The 27,300-nt window shown below is 43.2% G+C and overlaps 1 protein-coding gene across 2 annotated transcripts in view; it reads right to left on the reverse strand.

Moving 5' to 3' along the window:
* Nucleotides 1-4,652: 4,652 nt before the first annotated feature.
* The window catches only part of LOC117367141 (putative serine protease K12H4.7), a 137,493-nt gene continuing 114,845 nt past the window's right edge, over nucleotides 4,653-27,300 (reverse strand). For both annotated transcript variants that reach the window (XM_033959449.1, XM_033959450.1), the window contains exons 6-9: nucleotides 25,715-25,916; nucleotides 21,906-21,996; nucleotides 21,027-21,235; nucleotides 4,653-5,176 (exon numbers count right to left, since the gene is read on the reverse strand). In XM_033959449.1, the coding sequence (XP_033815340.1) occupies nucleotides 5,070-5,176; nucleotides 21,027-21,235; nucleotides 21,906-21,996; nucleotides 25,715-25,916 (609 nt within the window). In that variant the 3' untranslated portion in view covers nucleotides 4,653-5,069. The remainder of the gene's footprint in view (nucleotides 5,177-21,026; nucleotides 21,236-21,905; nucleotides 21,997-25,714; nucleotides 25,917-27,300) is intronic.

Below are 27,300 nucleotides of genomic sequence, written 5' to 3' on the forward strand. Positions count from 1 at the left end.
GTACGGTATTGGGGTTTAAGAAAGGATTGGACATTTTCCTACTAGAAAAGGGGATAGAAGGGTATAGATAGAAGAGTACTGTGCAGGTCCTGGACCTGTTGGGCCGCCGCGTGAGCGGACTGCTGGGCGCGATGGACCTTGGGTCTGACCCAGCGGAGGCAATGCTTATGTTCTTATGTTCTGAGGTTTTTTCCTTCCTTTTAGACAAGTTGGATAGTTAGTTGTGTGCCATATCGAGCAACACTTTATATGAGCACAGTTAAAGTGAAGTTGTTTGTTTGGATGGCAGTAAACATGGCGTCGCCCTCCCCCCCCCTTTTTTTTTCTAACTTCTTTATCTTGCAGATTTACCTAATCTATATTCACTAGGAATATCTTGAAAACCTGACTGGCTGATAGGACAAGGTGCTTCATGTTGTGCCAGTGCTAAAACGTCTTGCAAATTCATGTCCAAAAGCAATTTGAGCTATTCGAAGCCCGGAATGGCACAAATTAACGTCCTCAAATGGCACCGTTCCACAGCTGTGCAAAAGGAAGGTTTAAAAGCAGTTTAAAGAAATGCTATGGCATTAATTGGAGAAAGAAACCTTTAATTTATTTAATTGCAGCAAAATTCAGTAAAAGAGCAATCATCGGTTAAGCAACCAAACTTTTGTTTTCATTCAGCTGGCGTCCTGTGGTCTGTGTGATAGCAGGATGCTGCATCCCCTTTTGCCCGTTGAAAAGAGGATAGGAAATGACTGTAAGCTAAGCATCACATCTGCAGAATTCTGTTCCCTGTTTCTGCTGCAGCGAGGGAAGAGGGGTAGAGTCAGGTGTGTAGATACATACCATATCCAAATCTTTTATTCCTGTATGTTAAGTACAAGCATACCAACTCACCTAATTGGCGCAAATGTCACATGCACACACGAGAGTCCCTTCTCTCAGGCATTTAGAGCTGGACAGGAGCAGCAAGACTGACAAGGTTTCCCAGGCCCAGAGAGCCACTAAGAAAAACCATGCCGGGATGCGCTGCAGGACTAGTGACCTCACCAGTTGAGGCTGAAGCAAAGGGAGTCTCCACAGTTGCTCCTGACAGCTTTATTTAATCTCTGCCAGCAGCCTGCAAGTTCCGAATATGCTCGTGATCTCCCAGGCGAGAAGAGCTAGAAGGGTGGAAAGTAGTGACATATGGCTCTTGCTGCTTAAATAACTCGAGGGAAGGAGGCAGGAGGCAGATGGAGAGGGAGGGAAAGGATAAGAGGAAAGACAGGATGTAGATGGTGGAAGGGATGAGAGAGAGAGGAGGCAAGTGCTGGGGGAAGAGGGGGAAATAGTATGGAGACAGATATAGAAGGAGGAAAGAGAAAAGGCAAAGAGAGTGGAAAGGGCAGAGAAGGGATAGTTCCTGATGAAGAGAGGAAAGAGGCAGGAGAGAAGATGCTGGGTATCAGAGCAGCAGAGCTGGTGGGGTTCCCAGCAGAAGTAATGCAAGCGATACCAGGGACTGGAGTAGCACCAGTCCAAAATTAATTAGTAAATGGTATCCAAAGCTGAGCAGGTGCAGCTGCAGGGCTGTAGATTTAGTGGTGGCTGTAACAGTAAGGTGAGGAGGGAGAAAAGGGTGAATGATGGGGAATAAGGAGGTGGGGGGAAGGAAGAGGATGAACTGAAAGAGATAGAGAAAGAGAGAAACTGGTAGGACTCGGAGGAGACAATATGGGCATCCATGCAGTTAACATGAGATTAAAGAATTACACTTTAAATTAAAGCAAAGAAAGTTAAATATAATTCTATGCTGTTTCTTTTATTTTGCAAAGACAATACTCAAAAATTTCTAAATTTATATATATCACCTGAAAAATCATATTCTAGTTTTCATTCTCACTCACTGGGAAAGTAAATTTCACTCTATGGAACAGGTCACCTATAGAGCCATACTCTCCTCTTTCCATAGTGTAAGATGAATCTACATTTCTGCAACCAGTCCCCTGGGCCAATAAGTGGCAAACATCACAACCTGTAGATCCCGGGCCAGATTTTGTGGTGACAGCTTTTATGAGAGATAAAAGTACATCTTGACTAAATAGTCTCATCACAGGGAAAAAGAGCCCCGATGTCTGAACTGCAAGAGATCATGAAGGAATCAGATCTTGAAAAAGAAGCGGTAGAGATGTGTATTCTGTGAGTATGCATTTGGTGCATTAATTCACCTTAAAACTTTTGGGAGTCTTTTACTAAGGCGTGCGCTAAATTCTAACGCGCCCATAGAATATAATGGGCGTGTTAGCATTTAGCATGTGCTAAATTGGCTAGCACGCCTTAGTAAAGACCCCTTTAGTGCCTGCTATTTTGATTTAATGCATTTTCACCCACAAATGAATGCTTGTTATGAAATAAATTAAAACCAATCTGAAACTTGTGACAAGAAGCCAAAAATTAATAAAAAATAACAAAAAAATATTTTTATTGTGCCCAACCCTAGAAGGCAGCAATTACAGAAAGAGGGTGAACCTGAGTGTGTACTATATGCATTGGAAAAAGGAGTGAACAGGGGAAGATTAAGGGGGTAATTTTGTAAGAGGGCACGTAGTATAAGTGGGCGCACACATGCCCACTGTGGTATTATAGGCATGCTGGATGTGGTCACATATGCACATAAATGACCTCATAAAATACCAATAGGTACATAAGTACCTGCTTTGAAATGACAGTACGTCTTTGCCAGTAGGCATGCAGAAGGGCAGAGTTTGGATGGATCATTGACAGAGTGTGAAAATATCACATAGATCAGGGGTGTACAATCTTTTGGCTTCCCTGGGCCGCATTGGCCAAAAAAAAAATGTTTCTGGGGCCGCGCAAACTCTGCAGCAAGACAGAGGAGGGAGCTGGCAAGACGGTAAACACCCGAGGGCAGCAGAGGAAAACACTGCATCGCCCTCGACCAGGGCCGCACAAAATACTTCACGGGGCCGCAGGTTGGATACCCCTGACATAGATCATTAAATACTATGAGTTATGTGCATACTTGACAAATATTAGCACAGATTGGTTTTAAGAAAGGTTTGGACAATTTCCTGGAGGTCCATAGTCTGTGATTGAGAAAGACATGAAGGGAAGCCACTGCTTGCCCTGGATCGATAGCATGGAATATTGCTACTCCTTGGGTTATGGCCAAGTGACCTGAACAGGCTACTGGGCTTGATGGACCATTGGTCTGACCCAGTAAGGCTATTCTTATGTTCTCATGACATTTACACCTGCTCTAGAGATGGTGTAAACTTCCGTACATGCCAGCTATGCTAGAATTTTATAAAGCTAAGTAGATACCTTCTTATCCCAGACCAGGGGTGAGGAACCTCAGGCCTTGAGAGCTGCAATTTCCCCAATGAATATGCACGAGATCTATTTGCATGCACTGCTTCCATGTTACCAAATAGATTTCATTGAGGAAATCCTAAAAACCTAATTGGGTTGCAGCCTTCAAGGGCTGAGATTGCCTAACCTTGTCCTAGATGCATTGTCATAAAATTATTCTCATTGCCACATAAGATATTTTCAAAACAGATCTGCCTTTTATGAATTAGTTAGCAAATTATACAAACAAGTAGCCATAAGTGATATCAGATTACAAAGTACTTTGAGGCCAAATCATCTTTATGGCTTCTTAATAGAAACGTAGAACTGAAGTATTCTGTAGGTCATAGGATATTCAGAATATTGTTCCTTCTCTGTGTAGTTGTAAGCAAACTGCTGATAGGTTAATCTTCTCTGCCTCTAAATTTGAATCAGTTATACCTTTCCTTATACAGTTAAATGTCAGATTTATTATAAACTTTGGGCCTGATTCTATAAAGGTCGTTTAACCACACCTCACTTGTTGGCACGGTTGTCAATCAACCGCTAGGCACCACTCATAGAATCAAACTTAGTGGCACTAAGCATGGTAGGTGCCAGTATATTAGGCCAGGGCTTTCCCAGCCTAGTTTACTGGCCCCTAACACAGAGGCCTAATGACACCTAAGTCAACCATGCCTATTCTTCACCCCTAACCATGCCAGCTTAGACATTGCTGGGCACCGTGTGGTATTCCATGTGGAACATAAATTGTTTTTTAACTTTTCTATAATCGTTTTTTAAAGGCATGGTCAATTGCCATACTAATTAAACCAATTAAAAACAATTAAGTTTGCTGCAGAATTCACTTAAACATCATTAGGTGTCCATGATTAATGAAAATAGCGACGCCAATCCTAGGCAATGTTTATAGAATTCCCCTCTTTGTGTTTCTGCCTTTAAATCATTGGGGTGAAGAGACTGGTCATTGTACAGAGAGTTGCCCTCTTATTTGTATTTTCAGTGCCTTCAGGGAATAGGGAGGCTCCAAGCACTGAAAGACCAAAGAAAATCCGAAAATAATTCAAATAAAATAAAGAGCAGAACAGAAACACTCCTTCCAGCTCGCGTGCAGAAGGGAAAAGCTGTGGGTGGCGGTAGAACTCTCAGTGTAGTAGGATGGTTACAGACAAAAATCAGGAGTGGATTCCTTCTGCAGAGGCTTGTGGCCCTGAAGAGATAACCTGCTTCTCCATAATGACACACCTATTGCAGTGGAAATTTTTATTAGGCTTTCCTTCTATTAAATTTGCAAGCTTGTATAGATTTCATAATAATAGTCTATCTTATCAGGCAACATCTATATGGAACTCTCTTCCACTCTCTCTAAGCAAGAATCTAACATTTCTGTATTTCAGAAATTGTTAAAAACTTTTTTTTTTTACTTAAGAAATTGGTATTGTGAGTAATCTGGATACGTAGATTTTATGGAATTCCTGAAGGTTTTCAGTTATCTTTTTAGCTGCTTTGAGCTCAAGTTGGTAAAATGTGGTTTATTAATGTCTTTTAATGTATAGCAACAGTAGATGAAGACAGAGAATGTAGGGCAGAAGGCAAATTTATTTCCTTCTTTCCAACCCTCCCCCCCCACACACATATACCATTTTATAAACACCTATATTGTTTCTAGTTTGGGTTGTACCATGACAAAAACATAGGAACCTTCAAAATTTGACCAATCCAAGATTTCTTTAATTTAACCACTTCTCCAGCAATGAGAAGATGTAAAGTCTTGCAGCGACTAGCTGGGGAGGATCTTCAGCTCGCGCTGGATACATATTTGCACAATGAGCTGTACCTGCAATATTAAAATCCAGCTGTTAAACCCAGATAGTTTAATTTCTGTATCTTTATATGTAATATTATTAAAATTTGATATACCGCTAAACTTTCTTAAACCACAGTGGTTTACAATAATAAAATCAAATTAAACACAAATATGTGAAAGGAATTCCACAAAAGTTTTATTATGTTCTTCTTTCATTGTGAATGACATTTTAGTCAGGAAAATGGCATATTAATGTGAGGTAAATAAATTTGATAGGAAAGGCCTAATACATTCACACAGAAAGATACCAAACTTAGGCCCCATTTTATGAAGCCACATTAGACTTTTTAAGGCTTTTTTATTGCTGGCCTTGGCCGTATTATCTCCAACGCTCATAGGAATTCTTTGAGCATCAAAGCTAATACCACTGCAGCTGGAGATGAAAAAAAGCCTAACGTGGTTTCGAAAAAGGGGTGTTAACCAGTGTTCCCTCTAAGCGGGCGGGTGTTGTGAGCAAACTTTTTTCACTGTGAGCTAAAAATATCGGGCGCCAGCAAGTTATGAGCCAAATAAATATGTTGCTTTCTACCACAGAACTTCCTTACGTTTGTATGGAATCTATCCCCTTTCAACTTTAGAGAGTGCCCTCTCGTTCTCCCTGCCTTAGCTACTAAGTCTATTCCCTTCAGTACCTTGAATGTTTCTATCATGTCCCCTCTCAATCTCCTCTGCTCAAGGGAGAAGAGGCCCAGTTTCTCTAATCTTTCGCTGTACGGCAACTCCTCCAGCCCCTTAACCATTTTAGTTGCTCTTCTCTGGATCCTTTCGAGTAGTACCGTGTCCTTCTTAAAGTACCAGTGCTGGACGCAGTACTCCAGGTGAGGGCGTACCATGGCCCGGTACAGCAGCATGATAACCTTCTCTGTCTCTTCAGTCCAGCATCTGCCCCTTCCATTCACTGTCTGTCTTTCCCTGCCATCTCTCCTCCTGCCCCCCCCCCACCCCCCAATTTGGTCTAGCATCCATCATCTTCCTTCTGTTCCCCTCATGGTCTGGCATCTCTATCCTTCCCTCCCCCCTGTGGTTTTTAGCATATCTCTCTTCTCATTTCCTCCACTCAGATCTGATCATTCTCTGCTCTCTCTTCCCTTTTCTTCTCTGGTCTTCCTTCTCTATTTTCTGCCTCCATCTAAATTAAATTCTTTCTTACTATTTAGTCCCGTTTCCCTCTTTTCACTGTGTCTACACACAGCTTGTCACCCCTTTCCCTCACCCCTCCATTATCTTACTATTTTCTTCCCCCTTTATTTATCTCCTCCTTCCATCCAGTATGTGTTCTTTCCCCACTTCCATTCAGCATCTGCTCTCCCTTCTCAACTGACATCCATCTGCCTTCTGCTCTCTCTCCCTTCTTCTCACTTCCATCATCTGTCCCCTTCTCTCTCTCTCTCATCTCCTCCATTCCATCATCTGCCCCTTCTCTCTCTCTCTCTCTCTCCCCCCCCCCAACTTCCATCATCTGCCCCCCTTCCCCTCACCTTTGTGGGTCACTTTCTTTCCCCTGAGGGTGGCTCATGTCACAGGGGAAGCTTTGGCCGAGCAGAACCGCTTGATTGACAGTGGAACTTACTTGATTGATGTCGATGCTGGGGCCCGTTGCCGTTTGAAGGAAAAAAAAAAAGGTGGAAAAAAGGAACCTGTAAAGGCGAGAGGAAGGGAAACCTCCAGGACAGCTGCTTTTTGCCCTCCTTCAGCGGCCCAAGAGTTCAGACCAGCAGCGGCAGCTGTGTATGCTTTTAACTTCGGCACAGAGCTGACCCTAATCAATAGTTTAGCGCGGTTTCATGAGGCAGCCTCGGGGCCTTTGATAGCCGGCCCGCTTCGATGATGCGATGTGGGCCGGCCTAGCAAAGGCCCCGAGGCTGCCTTATGAAACCGCGCTAAACTATTGATTAGGGGCAGCTCTGTGCCGAAGTTAAAAGCATACACAGCTGCTGCTGCTGGTCTGGAGGTGCGGAGACAAGGCAGGAGGCAAACGCGGTGGAAGGCAGGAGTCCCGGCGAAGGCAGGAGTCCCGGCGAAGGCAGGAGTCCCGGCACAGCGACTGCAACAGGAAGTTGCAAGTCAGCTGACGCCGGCCTTTCGTTGCGGCGGGGACCGAATCCTTCGCGGACCGGCAAGATTTTGTTTGCGGACCGGCGGTTGAAGAACTGTGCTCTACACTGTGTGCGCTGTGACGAGAAACATGTGCGCTGCGAGGTAATATTTTGTGCGCCAGCGCACCCCAGCGCAGCTTAGCGGGAACACTAGCAATGCTAATACACTCTCCCTTTTGCCTCCCACTGGATATTTATGGCCTGCCTATACAAAGAGATTTTTTATTTATTTATTTATAATTTAAACACAATATAACCAAGTAATACACTTGTACAGAAGAGTGGTCATAATTAAAGTAAAATGCTAAAGTAAAGCTACATATGAAGGAAATGGATCACTCAAGTCCATCATGTTGGGATCATGATAATTTTAAGAAAATAAAATTAGAAGAAACATAAACTAACATATTACAACAGTCTTCAAAAAACTGAGAGAAACTTTCCATCAGAGTCTACCACAATCTGCAGAGATTCTCCTAATGGTCTCTTAGTTGTCAGAAAAGTAGTGAGGTGGGAAGGCATAAAGAAAATATACTTAGTAGATTGGTATCTTATGAAGCATTTACATGGATATCTTAAGAAAGCAGCACCAATCTGAAGAACACTTGCCCCTTCTTCTACAAAACCACGCTAGCGGGTTTTAGCGCAGAGAACCACACTGAATGGCCCGTGTTGCTCCCAACGCTCACTGAGTTCCTATGAGTGGCGGAAGCAGTGCGAGCCATTCAGCGTGGTTCCCCGCGCTAAAAACCGCTAGTGCGGTTTCGTAGAAGAGGAGGTTGGTCATAATCAAATAAATTGCTTATAATGCTTGTGGGTATTCCTAGAAATATTAGGAAAAATTCTGTTCTTAAATTCCAGAATAACATCCCCTTAAAAAAAAACACCTTCATCAACCAGATGCAAGTGCAAATATGGCAATTAAAGTTGTAGGAATAACATTGTCTGTGTCCAAAAACTTCAATATAGCAGAAACACCCAAACTCAATTTATTTGGATCCAAATTTCATTGCACTGCCGATATTTTAGATGGTAAATAACATATTTGAGGAATAGGGGGTTAATTCTCTTTTGATATCCCCAGAGACATACTGAAGCAGTTAAAAAAAATGTAAACTTTTTAAAGTTTGGTTCATCACAGATCATTTTTGGAAGAGGATGCAATAATGTTGGGGCTGACCAAAAGAAAGCTTTCTTCTTGGGTTGTTTCCCATTGGGCACAGTGCGCAGCGGCCGCTAAGAGAGCAAATAGAATGCTAAATATAATCAAGAAGGGTATTACTACCAGAACGAAAGAAGTTATCCTGCTGTTGTATCGGGCGATGGTGCGTCCGCATCTGGAGTACTGCGTCCAATATTGGTCGCCGTATCTTAAGAAGGATATGGCGTTACTCGAGAGGGTTCAGAGGAGAGTGACACGTCTGATAAAAGGTATGGAAAACCTTTCATACGCTGAGAGATTGGAGAAACTGGGACTCTTTTCCCTGGAGAAGAGGAGACTTAGAGGGGATATGATAGAGACTTACAAGATCATGAAAGGCATAGAGAGAGTGGAGAGGGACAGATTCTTCAAACTTTTGAAAAATAAAAGAACAAGAGGGCATTCAGAAAAGTTGAAAGGGTACAGATTCAAAACGAATGCTAGGAAGTTCTTCTTTACCCAACGTGTGGTGGAAACCTGGAATGCGCTTCCAGAGGGCGTAATAGGGCAGCGTACGGTACTGGGGTTCAAGAAAGGATTGGACAATTTCCTGCTGGAAAAGGGGATAGAGGGGTATAGATAGAGGATTATTGCACAGGTCCTGGACCTGTTGGGCCGCCGCTTGTGCAGACTGCTGGGCACAATGGACCTCAGGTCTGACCCAACGGAGGCATTGCTTATGTTCTTATGGGACATAACCATTCTAAAGTCTTGTAAAAACTGAAGAGTCCTAATAGGCGCATAAGGTAGGGTTATCAGATGTCTGGGAAAACCCGGACTTGTGCTCTTATTAGAGGACTGTCCGGGTTCCCGGACAGACTTTCCAAAACCTGGCAGTTTGTCCAGGTTTTGGTAAGCCCTGCCGAGCTCCGGCCATATCTGGAGGGCCTCTGAGTATTTGTGGATGATGTCACACGCATTTGTGCATGCTCTAGGCCCTCCAGACATAGCCGGATTTTGTAGGGGAAGATGAGGTTTAGAGGGGGCGGGGCTAGGGGCAGAATAGGGTGGGACTTGAGGTAGAACTGGGCAAGGCTAAAGGCGGGACAAGGCAGGAACCCATAATTCAAAAATCAATGTGCCCCACTCTGCTAGCTTCTCCCTCCTTCCAGCTGACTTGGATTTACGTCATTGATTTTTGAATTATGGGTTCCTGAGGAAGGGACGTGTTCCCGAAACCAGGCTTGGTTGGACCTGGTATTCTGCGGCATTCCATCTGCCTTGCCTTTTGCACCCCTGGACGACAGATGAAGACTCACTGAAGCTAAGTCTGCTTTTTTCATTCTAGGTTTGGGAGTTGGCTGTGGGGTTCCCAGAGTGGTGGCTGTGATTGAATTCACCTGTGTTCACTGTTCACTGTTTTTTATGGTGGTTGTGTTATTTTGATTTAAAGCACACTAAGGTACTTGATAATGGTGTGTAGGTGGGGGCTTGGTTACCTCCACCCTGTTGTGTGAAGCGTTGGAGGATTTCTCCCATCGCTGATCCCTCACTCTGAGGGTACCTAACCTCACTAAATTCATTAAAGTAATTTATTGATGTTATTTAATCACAGAGTTGTCTTCGGCACTGCTGAACCACTCTCAGAACCTTTGGACCATTTTTGCCCTACTGTTGGTCTCTTTTGAAGTTTGTTTGGCAATACTTTTTTGGAGTTTTTGTGTCTTCAAAATTATAGCCAGCTGTTCTATGTCACCTAGGACTATTCTACTTTTGGATGTTGTGTATGATCAAGCCTCCGATTTTGAAGGTGGTCTTCATTGGACCCACATCATTAGCTGAAGGAAGTAATTTTTTGTATCCACAATGAAGTAATCTATTTGAACTTCATTTCAAAATATGCTTCACAACTGGTTGAAGTAATATCTTGCTTAGGGGATGCTTACCAAAGAAATTTGGTTTTGTTCTTATTTAGTTTGAGGCAGTGACTTGAGGTCCAGTTTTCTATTTTTTGACAATGGTGAGGGTGTTGCCTAATGCAGCCACTACAGATAGCATGATCATTATGTGGAGTATACAGTGTTCCCCCGGTCGTTCGCGGTCAGCGGTTCACGGTCCCGGTCATTCGCGATATTTTCTGACCCCGAATCGCCGACAAGGAGAGGGCAGAAGAGAGCAGCCGGAGTGCCAGCGAGTGCAGGAAATCACTCGCGGTATGCTCTGACCACCTCTTCCTGTACTAAGTCGGGCCTTATCCAATCAGGAGCTGCTTTGACACGCGCCTTCCCTCCCCCATGTCTATGCCGGCACGAGCAGCATCTCCAACCTGCTGTGCACGGCGGCATCGGATCTCCCTCTGAAGTCACTTCCTGTTTGCGAGACCAGGAAGTGACATCAGAAAGAGAGCTAAGGCTGGCGTGGGCAGCAGATTGGCAATGCTGCTCATGCCGGCGCCATTAAAGAGGTATGGGGGAAGGGAGGCACACAGCAGGAGCAGCAGAGAAGGAACGGGGTGCAGAGAAGAGGGGGGTGCCTCTCACCCTCACTAAGCCACTGAGTGTACTTGAATGTAACTCACCTTGAAAAGATATGAACTAAAATAAATATAAATTCAGCACTACCATTAGTTTCATGAGCCAGTGTTCTACCTTAGCAAACTGTGACTCCTCCAACATAATGCTTGTTTTTGTTTTGTTTGTTTTTGCATTTAAAACACAACAAATACCGTGTTTTTCAGAAAATAAGACCTACTCTGAAAATAAGCCCTAGCATGATTTTTGGGATAGGTCTTAATATAAGCCCTACCTCTACAAATAAACCCTAGTCGTGGGCTTCCCCCTGCCCCATCCCACCCCTGCCATGCAGCCGAATCCCCACTGACACTCCATCCTTACCTCCCAACCAATCCCCACCGATCACAACCATAAATACTTTCTGGCAGAAGAGCGTCAGGCCAGCAGCACTCACAGGCTGCTTTGCGGCCTTCTCACTGGGGCCTTCTGTGTGCTGCATTACTGATGCATTATTGCTGCTAGCCTGATGCTCCTCTGCCGGAAGGTATTTATGGTCACTGTTGGCAGGGATTGGTTGGGAGAGAAGAATGGAGGGTCAGCGGGAGTTCAGCAGTATGGCTGTGCAGCGGGGGGCGGCAGTGGCGGGTGCTCAAGGGTTCTGCTGCATGAGGGATGGGAGAGAGGGAAGGATGGAAGGTGCTAAAGGATTCTGTTGCATGAGGGATGGGAGGGAGGGAAGGATGGAAGCTGGGCAAGGGTTCTGCTGCACAAGGGATGGGAGGGAGGGAAGGATGGAAGCTGGGCAAGGGTTCTGCTGCACGGGGGATGGGAGGGAGGGAAGGATAGAAGCTGGGCAAGGGTTCTGCTGCACAGGGGGATGGGAGGGATAGAAAGATGCTGCAGAGGGAAGGCACAAGGGGATGGGTGAGAGGGGAGGAAAGATGTTGCACATGTGGGGGAGAGAAAGGAAAGAGGAAGAATTGGGGTGAAGGAAAATAAGCCCTACCCAAAAATAAGACCTAGTGCCTTTTGTGGGCCCCAAATAAATATAAGACACTGTCTTATTTTAGGAGAAACACGGTAATGTTTTTGCACGTTATCGCCAGGGATAGAAAATGCTTCCCCTCCCATGCTTGACTTCATTTGAGGAGCTCACTTTATTCTCTGCTGTTTGACAAATACTGAATGATGTCTGCTCTTTGGCTTGTGCCTGAAGACATCCACAACATCAAGTTACTGGCAAACACAAAATGTACAGTGATTTTTTAAACATTTTTTGTTGCTGTAACTCTTTTCTCTGGGAAGACCCTTGCCGCAGGAAAAAGTACAGATGCTGGATGTCTATGGGTCAAACTTGTCAAGGAGGAACTGGCATGGATTTATAGGGCTTGTAGCCTGGAAACCATGGTGATGACTTTTGCAAATGCCACATTAGCATAACCTCCAGAGTTTTAATTTTTTTTAAGAACTTGGAGGCTTTCTTTCACTTTAAACAAAGCTTTGAGGTAGCTGTTCCACCCAGTTAAAACATTTTTGGAGAACTCCGATTGTGAGTGTTAGATTCACAACTAAATAAGGCCATCTCTGGGAAAAGGTGAGTCAAGTTTATGGAAACAAAAGTGAGGTTTAATGAATTCTGTTAGGGCAAACAATGTGTAATACATAACATTTGGCACTCTTACCTTTTCCATTGCACTCTTCCACAATAGATCTATCAATTATCTTCCAAATAACAGTCTTTACAATTTTCTTGGATAAAATTTCTTGGCTGCAGCTTTATTTAACACTTCAACAAGAAATCATGCTACAAACAGAATTCAATTTAACTCCTTCCCTGTCAGCTAGTTGATAATGACCTAGCTGTCCTGTCCAATCCAACAAATGAAATCATGTTCAAACAAACAAATCCCCCCTTCAAGACCTCCAGTGTCACCCAGCCTCACAGCTACTTGTGGCGGTGTTGCACACAAGTAGATGCCTGAGGCAGGCCTTGTGGCCTAAACACTGATCGTGTTGAGTCACTTTATAGAATAAAGACTTTTACATTGAACATTTGGTTTCCTCAAATATCCTTTCTGCCATTTGCTTTTGCACACAAGTACACATCATCAAGAATTCCTTTAAACCCCTCACCCATATTGTTGGGTGGCTGGAAGGATCCCTTGTTCCCGCCAAAGCGGTGACAGCCTAACTTTGTCACTGTTTCCCCCTCCCCAAATAATCAGCTGTGGCCAATGGAACCCCTATAAATGTATTCCAACAAATCCTGCACTGTACATAAAAGATATCCAACTCAATATCTGATAAATCAATACTTTCAGGACAGTATACTTTAGGAGAGTCCACTGTCAACAAATCATGCATTAGTACCATAGCATCCAATGATGTAACTTTTTCATATTACTTAAGGACCTATGACACGAAAAGTCGGCAATTCTCAACAATTTGGATCTGAGACTTTCTTTAGTTAGCTTTTCCCAGACGGTCACAAATAACGAGAAGATGACAGTAAGATGGTAATAGAGATAAGGCAGAGAATAAGGACTTTTAATCTGACACATGCTGCATCTACTTAGTTTGTCCAACAAATCCCATTTTAAGGAAATTTGGCTAAAGCAAGTTGACATTTCATCAAGGAGGACAATTTTAAAGCCATTTTCATCCACAGAAACAGATTCATTGAAAATCACCCCCATCCTTTGTGCAGGTGTATACCTTATTCCAAAAGAACTCTCGTTTTTACCTGGTTTGAGTAGTAGAATTTGCAGAGATGGGGGTTACAGTTTTTGCACTGCAAAAAGGGTAGACACGAGTGTCTGTGAATATTTTTTAGTTTTGGGAAATTTTCAAGGTGAGAGTACTTGCATCTTTTTACTTTGAAATCAGGTGCAAAGATCAAGGATAAAAGGCACCCATACATTTGTAACAATACAGGCAATGCTAAAAGAGCCCCTGAAAGTAATTTGTGAAAATGGTTTGTTCTAAGATTCTAACTTTGCTTAACACAATTTCTAGACCACAAATAAATGTACTGGATTCCAACACTTTTCGTGAAGGAGCCATTCTGATCCATATCAGTTCAGACAGGCTGATCCAATTGAGGCGCTGCCCCATTGTATCTGTGGGCTTTTGGTCCCACCTTTCCTGAAGAAATGGCCACTAAAATCCATAGAAACGATTGATGCAAAACCAGAACTGGATCAGCCTGACTTTGATCGGACAACAACCCTAAGTGTACATGAGCTTGAATATTGCTCAAAGGAGAGGATACTGTATAGCATAAAGCTTGTTGAAAGCACAGTTTCTCATGCTTGAAAATTGAATACCATTGCTGCTTGAAGAGATTTTATACTTAATTTTTCAAGGCTTAAATACATAGGTATAGATTGGTGAAGGCTTAGGGGTGTGTGATACCCCTCCCCCTAAATGCTATGTACAATAATGCTGAATTGATCTCCTTTCCCCCTTTCATAGCCAGTACAGTTTCCTTCCCCTTTGTCTTGCCAAAACAACCACATGGATGCTCAAACATCAGTTAATTAACCTATAGGATCTCTTCAAGTGCTATGAGACCTGAGATTAAGGACAGAGTGTTCACTAATAATATATACAGGCAGGCAACTCTGACTTAAGACACAATTGATTTCCTGAAAGAGGCAACTTATCCCAAAGATGCTTTTCCCACAGGATACAAGCAATGTTATACATGGGAAATTAGACACAATTGATTTCCTGAAAGAGGCAACTTATCCCAAAGATGCTTTTCCCACAGGATACAAGCAATGTTATACATGGGAAATTGGTTCAAGCCCCAAGGCCCGGTACCTATTTTCACTCAAATAACCCTACATTTTAAAAAGTACAATGCAAAAAGTATAGACACATGGTAATGCTTTAACAAATAAATATATAAAAAGTTAAACTCTCTCTGTCACTTTCTTTCTTTTCAATCTCCCTTACCCCAAGAAGTAATTAAGTGACTTCTATGTGGTCAGTAAATACCTGAACCAGCCTGTTACTAAGTACAGTATCATGCTGATAATGGACTAGCAAAGTGCAGCAAGGAGGGGGGTCTTCTATATGATGGTAGGCTAGCTTCACTTCCTTTCTTCACCACTACACAGGCCACTGTGTAAGAGGAATTATTGCTCATTGCTTGAGGCATAGCTGTATGCATACTAGTGCTGCCCGATTCAGGAAAAAAATATTTCGATTCGATTCAGCCTACTGAATCAATTTGTCGATTCGATTTTCCTGCCCAATTGGGTGGGTTTTTTTCCAAACATCCTGGTGGGTTTATTTTATAGCCTCTTCACCCACTTTGCCCTCTCCAACCCACACTGGCGCTGTGGTGTAAACAAAATAAACAAACAAAAAAAGCTTTTCCTCTCTCTTAAATTCTAGCTCACGTTCACAGTCGAATACTAGCTCTGGCAGGATACAAATTTCAAATCCGACATTGCAATCACAAAACATAAAATAAAATTATTTTTTCTACCTTTTGTTGTCTGGTCATTATTCAAATCATGTTGGTCCCAGGCTCTGCGACAAACGTCTTCTGATAACTCACTTGCCAGGGTCTCTTGCCCATTTGTTGTTTTTTTCTTTCTCCGTGGTAACCATCCATCTTCCATCTCTGTCCTCCCCTTCCATTTTCCTTCCCCCCCCCGGAGGTCTGGCATATTTACTTTTTTTCGTCTCTATTCCCGTAGCTGCAGCGATGGACCCCATCATCCCCAGATTCCACCATCTCTCCTTTTCTCAACTACCCTTTAATCCATCATCTCTCCCTCCATTCCTACCACCCAGGGTCCACCAGCTCTCCCTTTCTCATTCTAACTACCCTCCTATCCAGTATCTTTATCCCCCCCTATACCATCCCTTGTGTCCAACTTCTATCCCTTTCTATTCCTTCCCTCCCTAAATCCCATTGTCTACATCTCTCTCCCTCTCCTGTTTTCAGATCCATTATTTCTTCTATCCCTCCCCCTATCTCCCATCTCCCTTTCCCCATCTCCCATCTCCATGATCTCCCCCAAGTTCATCTATCCCTCCCCCAAGTCCATCTCCCCCCTCCACCATCCATCTTCCCTCTCCACCAAGTTCATCTCTCCCATCCATGTTCTCCCCATCTCTCTCTCTCCAGTCCACCAACTCCCCCAAGTCCATCTCCTCCCCTCTACCATCCATCTTCCCCCTTCACCAAGTTCATCTCTCCCATCCATCTTCTCCCCATCTCTCCTTCTCCAGTCCACCAACTCCCCCAAATCCATCTCCCTTCTTCCCCATCTTTATTTTGATGTTACAACATGTTGCCAATGGTGGTAGTGATTTAGCAATCCACTCCTGCTGCCACTCCTTGCGTCTTCTCTCCACTGCAGCCTGCCCTCAGTGAAAACTTCCTTTTTCCACTTGGGTGGCCAAGTGGAGAGAAGATGCCCGGAGTAACACAAGGTAGTGAATCGCATTCGCTACTGCCGCTTTTGCCTGGCCGGGGAGGAGAGGAAAAATACTTCTGACCGGGAAGGAGAGATCCAGCCCGTTAGCCAGCCAGCCAGCCAACCAATTAAAAATCACCTTGTTGCCGCCGATCTGCATGCAGAGGTCCGCTGACTTTCCCTGCTTCTGATGTAACTTCCGGTTTTGCAAAACCGGTGCCAGAGGGAAAGCCCGAACGAGTCTCTAGCAAGGGGGCCAACGAATCGGTGAGTTTGATTTTTTGCAACAACAAATCGATTCGAATCAATTCATCCGAAGTGAATCGGTGAATCGATTTGAATTATGAATCGGGCAGCACTAATGCATACTATGGTTAATACTGGATGTCCTCAGTACAGTATTAGAGTCTCTATTATTCCTGCTGAAAGGAACATCAACATCCAGCCGTGACATAAGAGCAAGACAATAGTCCTCCAGGGCCCCCCTGGAGGAACTCTTGTCCTAGGAGCTGTCACTCCCACCTGCATTTGCTGGCACTACTTTTATTTAATGTGGTTTAGCATATCCAGGTTCTTCGCAGGAGCTCCCATACCTCCACCCCATTCTCACTCCTAGAGGTGGGGGTATGGCTGGAGCCACCAACTTCACTACTGCTACTACTTCTGGGTTCACTACACTGACATCTACACCCAACTGCTGGCATATTGAGTCTTTCTGTAGCATTCTAACATGAAACTTCAGTTACAGAGCAAGAACACTTGAAGGAAAAGTTTGCTTTTGTGCAGACAACAATGAACAACAGCAGAAGTGATCCAAAAAGAATAGAAGAACGGTCTAATGTTTGGCAATTAAAATTTAATGCAAAGAAATTTAGACTGATGCACATGGCATGCAGAAACTCAAAAGATTTGTATTTGCTAGGGGTTGAGAGGCTGATAAGCACAGACTGGGAGAGGGACCTTGGGGTGCTATTGTTAGAGGATCTTAAGGCAACAAAACAATGTGACAAGGCAGTGGCCATAGAAAGATGCTAGGCTGCATAGAGAGAGGCATATCCAGTATAAGAAAGGAGGTGTTAATGTCCCTATACAAGTCATTGGTGAGGTCTCATTTAGAGTACTATGTTCATTTTGGAGGCAGTATCTCTCTAAGGACTCTCAAAAGACTTGAGGTGGTTCAGAGGAAGGCCACATTAATGATATGGGGCTTATGCCAAACGATATACTGTATTAGAAGAAACCTGAATATGTATACTCTAGAGCAGTGGTTCTCAACCCTGTCCTAGAGGACCACCAGCCAATCAGGTTTTCAGGATAGCCCTAATGAATATGCATGGAGCAGATTTGCATGCCTATCACTTCCATTATATGCAAATTTCTCTCATGCATATTCATTAGGGTTATCTGAAAAACCCAACTGGCAGGTGGTCCTCCAGGAAAGGGTTGGTAACCACTGCTCTAGAGCCTTCTGAGATTTCAGGTGCGCCGCGAGATGCTGGGGAGGAGGAGAGGGGCCGACTGACCTTTCATGGTGAGAGGCACATCCTATAGGCAATCAGCCAACGCCAGCGCCTCTCCTTCTCTCCGCACGTCTTCCCTTCTGGCACTCCCCACCGGCAGCGTAGGGCCCGTCTGGAGAGCCTTTTTATAGGTGCAGAAGTCAATATGATGGCGTCACGCATGCGCATGACATCATCAAATTAGCGTCCACACACTTCCAGATGCCTCGAGCCATGGCCACTATGTTTAGTGTGCCGCGGCGTGACATAGTTTGCAAGACACTGCTCTAGAGGAAAGAAGGAACAGGGGGGACATGATGCAGACATTTAAATATTGCAGAGGTATTATTTATTTTGTGACTTACTATACCAACTTTAACTGGAACAGCGCAAGGCAGTGTTCAATCTAAAATGAGAGAGGAAAGGCACTACAATTTATTTGATAGGATAGAAGCAATCATTCTATAGTCAGAGTAGGTCAGGAAATGTTCCATAAAGAGCCAAAACACAAGGACCAGCGTGCTGTCTTATTATTCAGGAAACACCTGAGTGAATAGCCATGTTTTGACAGCTGATTTAAATTTCTAAGTTAGGGCTCATTTCGGATGTATTGGGGAAGTGAATTCCAGAGTGTTGGGCCACTAAAGAAAAATGCAGTGTCTGGTGGATTAAAAATGAGGGATTGGTAACACTAATCTATGATCAGATGTCAAGTGAAAACTACAAGATGGAGTATAGGAAACAGTTCACCAGCTGAGGTATTCAGGTGACTCATATTTTAGATCATTGTAATCTTATTAGTATGTTTATTTTCTTATTTTTCTCCTCTATCTCTATTTTCTTTCTTTATTACTCTTCTAATTGTCATTTTTCCTGGTACTTTAGTTAGATTGTGAGCCTTTGGGACAGTAAGGGAATTTCTAAGTACCTATCTTACTTATAATTTTAATGCACCAATATATTCTTTGTAACCTGTTCTGGGCTCTTTTGGGAGGACGGGCTAAAAAAAAATCGAATAAATAAATAAAATACTGAAGAGCTTTAAAAAGCGAGAAAGAGTGTTTTAATATGCAAATGAATCTTTTTCAGAGACTGAGAAGTGGCAGAACTAGAGGTCATGAGTTAAGTTAGCAAGGTGGAAGACAGAAGAAATACTTTTTCACAGAAAGGCTGGTGGATTCCTGGAATGTCCTTCTGGGGGAAGATGTGACAGACTTCAAGAATGCATTGGATAAACACAGAAGATTTCTATGTAAATAAAAAAGGATGGAATCCAATCAAAGCAAAACGTAAACGACCAAATAACTAGAGTGAGTTTTGATGGCACCTTAGGAGGTTGGAAAGTAAGACTAATGGTGGGCAGATTTATATGGTCTGGGTCCTGTAAATGGCAAAGACAGATCAGCAATGATGTAATAAGGGGGGAGGGGCCACCCCGGGCGCCGTCCTCTACTCCTCTCTGCCCCCCAGGCTCCTTCCCACTTTCCCCCCACCATGTGCGCACCTTCAGTTCCCCCCTCCACCACACCTCTACCTTTGCTGGCATGATCAGCAGCTCCAACCTCCTGCTCGCGCCATCCTTGGTGCTTCCCTCTGATGTTACTTCTGGGTCCCGCGATTAGGAAATTATAAGAACATAAGAAGCGCCATCTCCGGATCAGACCTTCGGTCCATCAAGTCCGGTGATCCGCACACGCGGAGGCCCTGTCCAGTGTATACCAGGCATAATTTTAGTCACCCATATCCCTCTATGCCTCTCGTAAGGAGATGTGCATCCAGTTTGCTTTTGAATCCTAGGACGGTCGATTCCGCAATAACCTCCTCTGGGAGGGCATTCCAGGTGTCAACCACTCTCTGAGTAAAGCAGAACTTCCTGATATTTGTCCTGAACCTGTCCCCCCTTAGCTTCATTCCGTGTCCTCTTGTCCGTGTCAAGTTGGACAATGTAAATAATTTTTTCTGCTCTATTTTGTCGATTCCTTTCAATATTTTGAAGGTCTCGATCATATCCCCTCGTAGTCTCCTTTTCTCAAGGGAGAACAATTCCAGTCTCTTCAGTCGAACCTCGTATTCCAGTTTCTCCATACCTTTTACTAGCTTCGTTGCTCGTCTCTGCACCCTCTCCAGCAGTTTTATATCCTTCTTTAGGTTGAGAGACCAATGTTGGACGCAGAGGGAGAGCCGATGCTGCTTGCGCCGGGGAAGTTAAGCAGGTATGAGGGAAGGGGAGGGAGGGCAGGTGTTGAGAAGGGGGGTGGGGCAGAGAAGAGGGCGAGGAGGGGCACCACTGCCCTGGCCACTTCCCACCCTTGCTATGCCAGTGCAGATCAGTATAAAGGCTGGAGCAGGCTTCCATGGAAACTCCAGTAGTTCGAAAGTAGGACTGTTGACTGGGCAGATTTTTATAGTCTCTGCCCCAGAATTAGCAGGGAGAGATAGAGATTAAGTATGCCAGTGTTTAATCATGAAGTGGAACCTGTGCAGAGTGCTAGAAAAAACTCTGACCATCTGGTAACTGCAGGTCTTTATCTTTAATATGTTACTACGTAACTTTGGCATAAGTGTGAAACATGAGAATAAGTCGGTCTTTATAACTTTGAATTTATTAACACATATACAAACCCCCTTTTTTTTTTTTTTTTTACAAAATCACAGAAGCAGTTTTTAACGCAGATTGGCGCGCTGAATGCTCTACGCTGCTCTCGATGCTCATAGGACCTCTATGAGTCTCGGGCGCCGCGCAGAGCATTCAGCACGCCGTCCTGCGCTAAAAAACACTTTTGAAGTTTTGTAAAAAAGGGGGGGGAGAGTTATAGAATATTCTGGGACTGAAATATGCCTATTTATATGTATATTCCCTATCTCAATTGAAACCTCGCTGAGATCACCAATCATGACTAAAGCCATATTTCCGTTAATTAATGACTCATGATGTATTTACAATGCATAGAAAGGCTTCCTTGTATATTTTAACCTGCATCTGACAAAATTCATAACAACTGATTTTTCGTAACTAGGTTAAAAAAAAAAAAAGTATAGAAATAGCACAAGAAGCTACAGCACCTGGAAGCTGAAAGTACAGAGTTTCACATTTGGAAATAGAAAGGCAAAATCAGAGGAAAAAAAAAATTACCTTTGATGTAAACAGAGATTAGTTCATCACTGAGATCCTCGATGATCCCAAGTGCGTGCCATGGATCAACACAGCCATTTGGGAAGATGATGCGTCCGCTCTGAATGTTGAAACCGCCATACATTTCGTTGGTTTGCTGCACTGCACTGATGATGTTGGTGAAATTAAATTCTGAGCCATATATATCTGAACACTGCTGAACAAAATAACTGTAAGCAAGAAATGAAACATGGCATTTGAGTGAAATGCAAAATCCTGTATCCAATAGCATCTAATACTCATTTCAATATAAGGATAATGTAAGAGTAGTCCTTAAAAACCTGTTGCATATCAGCTTGAATACACATACCGTATTTTTCACTCCATAAGACACACCTTTTTTCCACCCAAAAGTGGGTGGGAATGTCAGTGCGTCTTATGCAGTGAAGATATAAATTTTTAACACCCCACCTGGGTCAGGCCTTTTAAAAACACTGCCCCCCCAGTACCTTTTTAAAACACCCCCGTCCCGTATCTCTTCAAATCTCTCCCATTGCCTGGTGGTCCAGCGGTGTATCGGCCGGCAGGCACGAGCCCTCCGCCCGCTCCACCTCTTCCCGTCCTTTCCACATCTCCTTAAATATCTCCCATTGCCTGGTGGTTCAGTGGTGTGTTGGCCGGCAGGCGCGAGCTTTCCGCCTGCTTGCCTGGGCCAGCACCACCCTCCGAATGGTGCCTTCAGTTCTCGCGAGAACTGAAGGCACCATTCAGAGGGTGGTGCTGGCCCAGGCGGGCAGAAAGCTCGCGCCTGCCAGCCGACACACCGCTGAACCACCAGGCAATGGGAGAACTTGTCTAAGATAACACTTATGACATCACAGCAATGATAAATTACTGTACCTCAAAGGGAAGCCGGAGAATGGCTGATTGAGAGAATCTGTGCTCTGGAAGAATCCAAATTCTGTGCAGGTCTGATATACCCATTGCCTTCCTGCATGGGGAAGATACAGTATATGATAATTACTGTTAGCAACGATAGGAACTTCAGAAATTACAAAAGGTTTCCCTTTGAAAATGTACCTGGCCTTGGGAAAGGGGCTCAGTGTGTATATTTGCACCTGCTTTGAAGCAGATGTACCTGCTGGAAAGTATGACGGGGCTCACAATGAAATTCTCCCCTTTTTGGCCATGCGAACTTTAACCAGTATTAAGGAGGAAACAAAACAAAGAAGGAGAAAAACAAAGAGCAAGAGAACACCATCACTAATTTCCAGAAGTCAGGATAGGGTTAAGAGCAGCATCAAGTTGGCCATTTGCATTGTATTTCTTGCCCTACAAATAGGATCATCCCATACAACCCAGTAAGAACTCTTAAGATCTGAAGACAAAAAAATCTTTTTTCCCCATCCCTAAGAAGGATAAATACAGGAAGAGACACAATCTTCTCGGTTACAGCACCACAAATTTGGAACGAGTTGCTGGCTTATATAAAGGAAGAAAAAACTCTTAATAGGTTTAAAATTAAAATTTTGGCTCTATAAAGAGGCTTTCAAAACTTGAATCTTACAAGGCTCCCACTCTCAAGGATATTGACAAGTCCTTTTTACCTCTCCTCTTGTGTTGATCTATTTGTATTTCTTTTCTATATACATTGTAGTTCCTCCCACTTTCCTCGTGTGCAAGTTCATCTATGTCATTGTTTTTAGGAATACTTAAATACGCTGGATTCCCCGTTATATTTGAACATCGCTTTGAATCAAGATATTCCGATTGAATCAAAATTTTAATAAAACTTTTGGATTTTGCGTTCATCACTATACATATCTATATATATCTCATCATAGCCCATTTGGTTTTATATTTTTATTGTCTGGGAGCACTTTAATGATATCAGTATATAATTCCCCAAAACTAAGATGCCTAATATCTGCTGTGGGATTCAAAGCTCATTTTCAAAAGAGAGATCCTGCACAGTATGTCCCTTTGAAAATGTTCCCAGCTGCAAGAGCAGAACTTACATTTGAAGCAGGTGCAAATGCACACTTGGGAAAGCAACACAGGTTTTCAGCCTGAAACCTATTTATGTGCTTTTCCCTTCCACACCTAGCCTGCTCCTTTAAGGCTGTAGATATTTTTTTACCTGCACCGAGGGAGTGGAGGAATTTTCAGTGGGTATTTTCTCCATTCCTCCATTCTCCATTTTCTCCATTCTCTCATTATGCTTCTCCTATCTACCTGTCCACAGCCACCTTCTCAGTTTTGCCTTACCCTCCCAATCTAGGCAACCTTTAGGATCCCCTTTACTTTTATGTTGAATTAAATTCTCCTCATTTTTTCCCCTAGTGGATAAAGAAAGAGAGCCAATGGCGTACCTAGCATATGTGACACCCGGGGCCCAACATTTTTTGACATCCCCCATCTATATGAAAAATATGACTTTTAGTAACAATCCACATATCGCACAACAAGAGTGTACCTACGAAAAGGCAGCATCTTAAACACTGCAGTGAGCACTAGAACACCAACACATACATTGTAAAACTAAACAAGCCAGATCCTGTACAGTCAATTGATCCTGTACAGTCAATGCTATCAGAAAGCCATGTCCCTTTCATACACACAGATATACCCTTGCCCAATATGGAATAATCACAAACTAAAAACAGAAATATGTAGACAAAAGTTAAGCTGAACCGCCAAGAAACCAGACTCTGCATACAATGCAACACTACAACACTACAAAAACAGTAATACATGTCCTCTAATACTGTGTAAAATATAAAGACAGTAGAAAAAACTTTGAAAAAACTGATACATAACAATCACCATTTTACAAATTAACAAATAAAAATAAAACAAATAATGAGAAATAAGAAAATACCATTTAATTGGACTAATCCCCGTAAGCTCAGTCCCCATCCCCGCAAACCACCTGATTCCATCCACACACCTTGAATTGTTTTATATTGAACTTATATTAAAGTATAAAAAAAACCAATATTCTGTACAATTGTCAATTTATAAATCAGCGTTTTCTCCCCACTCTCTCTTTCCCATTTCCCTTCAGCATCCTCAACCCACTCTCTCTCCAGTGCACGCACATAAAAACAAGCAAGTAATTTTATATCATTTTCATTCTATTCATTCATAGAAATTAAAGTCTAAATAATGCCAGTCACATAACAAAACATGATTTTACAAAAATAATTCCCTGCACAGCCAAGCCTGCAAGGATTACTAGATGTCTTTCAGCAGCTCCCCTCCCTCCCTCCCCTTTACCTTCGTGGCCAAGTCAAAATGACCTACCAACAATAAAATTTTAAAAACACAAAGCACACTGTACGCAGAGAAAATGTTAATTATCATTTATATTCCGTGGGTTTTCAAAGAGGTCAAGGAAGATGACTTTATGCAATGTCACCTCAGTAACAACTATACAAAAATAGACAAATATACCCCCTCCCTTTTTACTAAACCACGATAGCGGTTTTTAGCGCAGGGAGCTGCGCTGAATGCCCCATGCTGCTCTCAACGCTCATAGGCTCCCTGCACTAAAAAACGCTATTGCGGTTTAGTAAAAGTGGGCCATAGTGCAAAATATAGACAGCATATATAAATTCTCAAAATGGACACATTTTGATCACTAAATTGAAAATAAAATAATTTTCCTACCTTTGTTTGGTAATTTCATCAGTCTCTGGTTGCACTTTATTCTTCTGACTGTGCATTCAATATTTCTTCCCTTCTTTCAGTCTCCTGTATGCTTCCTCTCCTCCAGACCTCATTCCCTCCCCCAACTTTTTCTTTCTTTCATCCTGCCCCCTTTCTTTCTGTATGTCTGTTTTTCTCTCTCTCTCTCTCTCTTTTGTGCCCCATTTCTTTCTTTGTTTCACCCTGCCCCCTTTCTTTCTGGCTCCCTGTCCCCCCCCCCCGTTTCTTTCTTTCTCCCTCCCCTCCCCTATGCCACCGCCATTGGGAAAATGCTGCCACTGCCGCTGGAGAATAGGCTGCCACTGCCACCATCGGGAACAGGCCAGCTCCGAGTTCACCCTGCAACTCTTCCCCGCGGGGCCGACCAACTCTTTGCTGCCCGACGTCAATTCTAAAGTCGGAGAGGACGTTCCGGGCCAGCCAGGCAGCGATTGGCTGGCCCAGAACATCCTCTCCGAAGTCAGAATTGACGTCTGGCGGCGAGAGTTGGTTGGCCCTGCAGGGAAGAAAAGAAGGGAGAACTCGGCTGGCTTGATCCCGATGACAGCAGTGACAGCCTATTCCCCAGTGGGTGGCCAGCTGTGCACTCCCTTGGGCGTGCACCCGGGGCGGACCGCCCCCCACCCCCACATCCCCTCCCCTTGGTATGCCACTGAAGAGAGCAAATATGACATCACATCGTGAAAGCTGAACATTGGTTACCAATTTGCTATCGCACAAGATGGAAACTTCTCATACTGATACAAGCTATCAGGTCCATTGGAATACCATACATCACAGCTCATCCTCTCTCCACTCAACAAAATTTCTTACATGCTCCTTCTTTCTGTTTGGTTCCTTTCAATAAATTCAGATCTTCTATGTTCTTTTGTGGTTGGACCTACCCTTTGGAGAGTGCTTCCCTTGTCTCTGCCTTTAGAGTCTTCCTTTAACAGAATTACCATTGATCAAGCTCTTTGAAATCTATGAATACCATTTGAACCAAAAATTGTTTTTACCTCCATCTGCAGCAGTGCCTTGCCACGTGGTATTCGTCATCTCTTGAACATATTTCTTGTAACTTGTGTCCATACATTTCATCTCCAGAGCCTCCAACATCAAATGAACCACTGCTGCATATCTGTTATATGGTGTCCCAAAAGTGGAATCAGTCATTATATCACACAACACCTGGATTGTGATATTGGTGCCCTTCACGCCCTAGATAAGAAGAGACATTAATTGTTCTAACTTTCCATATCATAACCCATAAAGAGAAACAGCTACCAGCTCAATTCTTTCTGAAGAGATCTGCAATTGTTGCCTTTTAATTTCATTTATTGTAGGGCTGCATTTTTTTTTTTTTTTTTTTTTACTTTTTAATAGAATTTTCAAATAATTTACAAAATAACTTGCTTCAGAAAATCAGAGAGAAATAACATAACAGGAAAATTTTGTTTTTAACAAAAATAAGTAGCAATGGGGGTCTTTTACTAAGGAGCGCTAGCCGATTTACCCCCTCTTCTAAAAAGCCATGCTAGCGGCTGCCGCGTGGTAACGGCCCCGAAGCCCATAGAGATTTAAAGAGCTTCAGGGCTGTTGCCGCATGGCAGCCGCTAGCGCGGCTTTGTAGAAGAGGGGGTTAGTGCATGCTATATGCTAACGTGTCAATTATATTCTATGGCCACGCTAGCATTTAGCGCACGCTAAATCGGCTAGCGCGCCTTAGTAAAAGACCCCCAATATATTTTCCTTAGACCATAATACATTTTTGGGATGAAGTAGGCCGCTGTCTAGACCTACCTCGAAGCAGAGACCTCACACGCTATATGCTATTTTCAATCAATAAGTATATTTATTAGCAAATCAGTAACAGCTTACAGGAATAAATCATTCAGCTTATAGAATAACAGAATGTTATCTTCAGGCCTGAGGATCCTCTGATGTCTGTTCTCCTTACTTCCTCTTAAAGGCCTGATTTTATACATTTCTTGGTGGCCAGCACCACGTTGGTCTAAATCACATGATAAATCTTGATTGGTTATTTTTTTATACGTCATTACATAAGTATATTCATTTATTGGCTTATACATTTGTGTCACGCTATACGTCTGCTCAGTTTACCGTAAGGCCTAACCTTTTCCCGCAAATGTCCTTTTCTTTTACCATATAATCAATTCCGAGCTCCAACCCTACCCCTGTCCCACTATCACAAGACTCATCTTACTAAATAATGTTCTTGAGAATTCTATTTCTGACCATGAGCTGTGTTTATCTTTTCACAATATCCGGCCAGGTGCGAGGCTCTGTTGCCATGCCACAGAGTTAAGTCTTGTTTTTCATAAGTTTCGCTCGGCCTAGCAGCTTAGCTCAGCAACAGGGTATTTCCCAATCAGTATATGCCAGTTGGCAAATGTAGTAAGAAATGTCTTTTAAATTGTTAATATACTGATTTATTAGAGCAGGAGGGGAAAAGGGGATTTTTCTTCTTGAGGTCCGGTTGCTTCATTTTTAGTATTATCTAAAGCAGTGTTTTTCAACCTTTTTTGGGCAAAGGCACACTTGTTTCATGAAAAAAATCACGAGGCACACCACAATTAGAAAA

The sequence above is a fragment of the Geotrypetes seraphini genome, chromosome 9 (genome assembly GCF_902459505.1).
Source record: "Geotrypetes seraphini chromosome 9, aGeoSer1.1, whole genome shotgun sequence".
Lineage (NCBI taxonomy): Eukaryota > Metazoa > Chordata > Amphibia > Gymnophiona > Dermophiidae > Geotrypetes > Geotrypetes seraphini.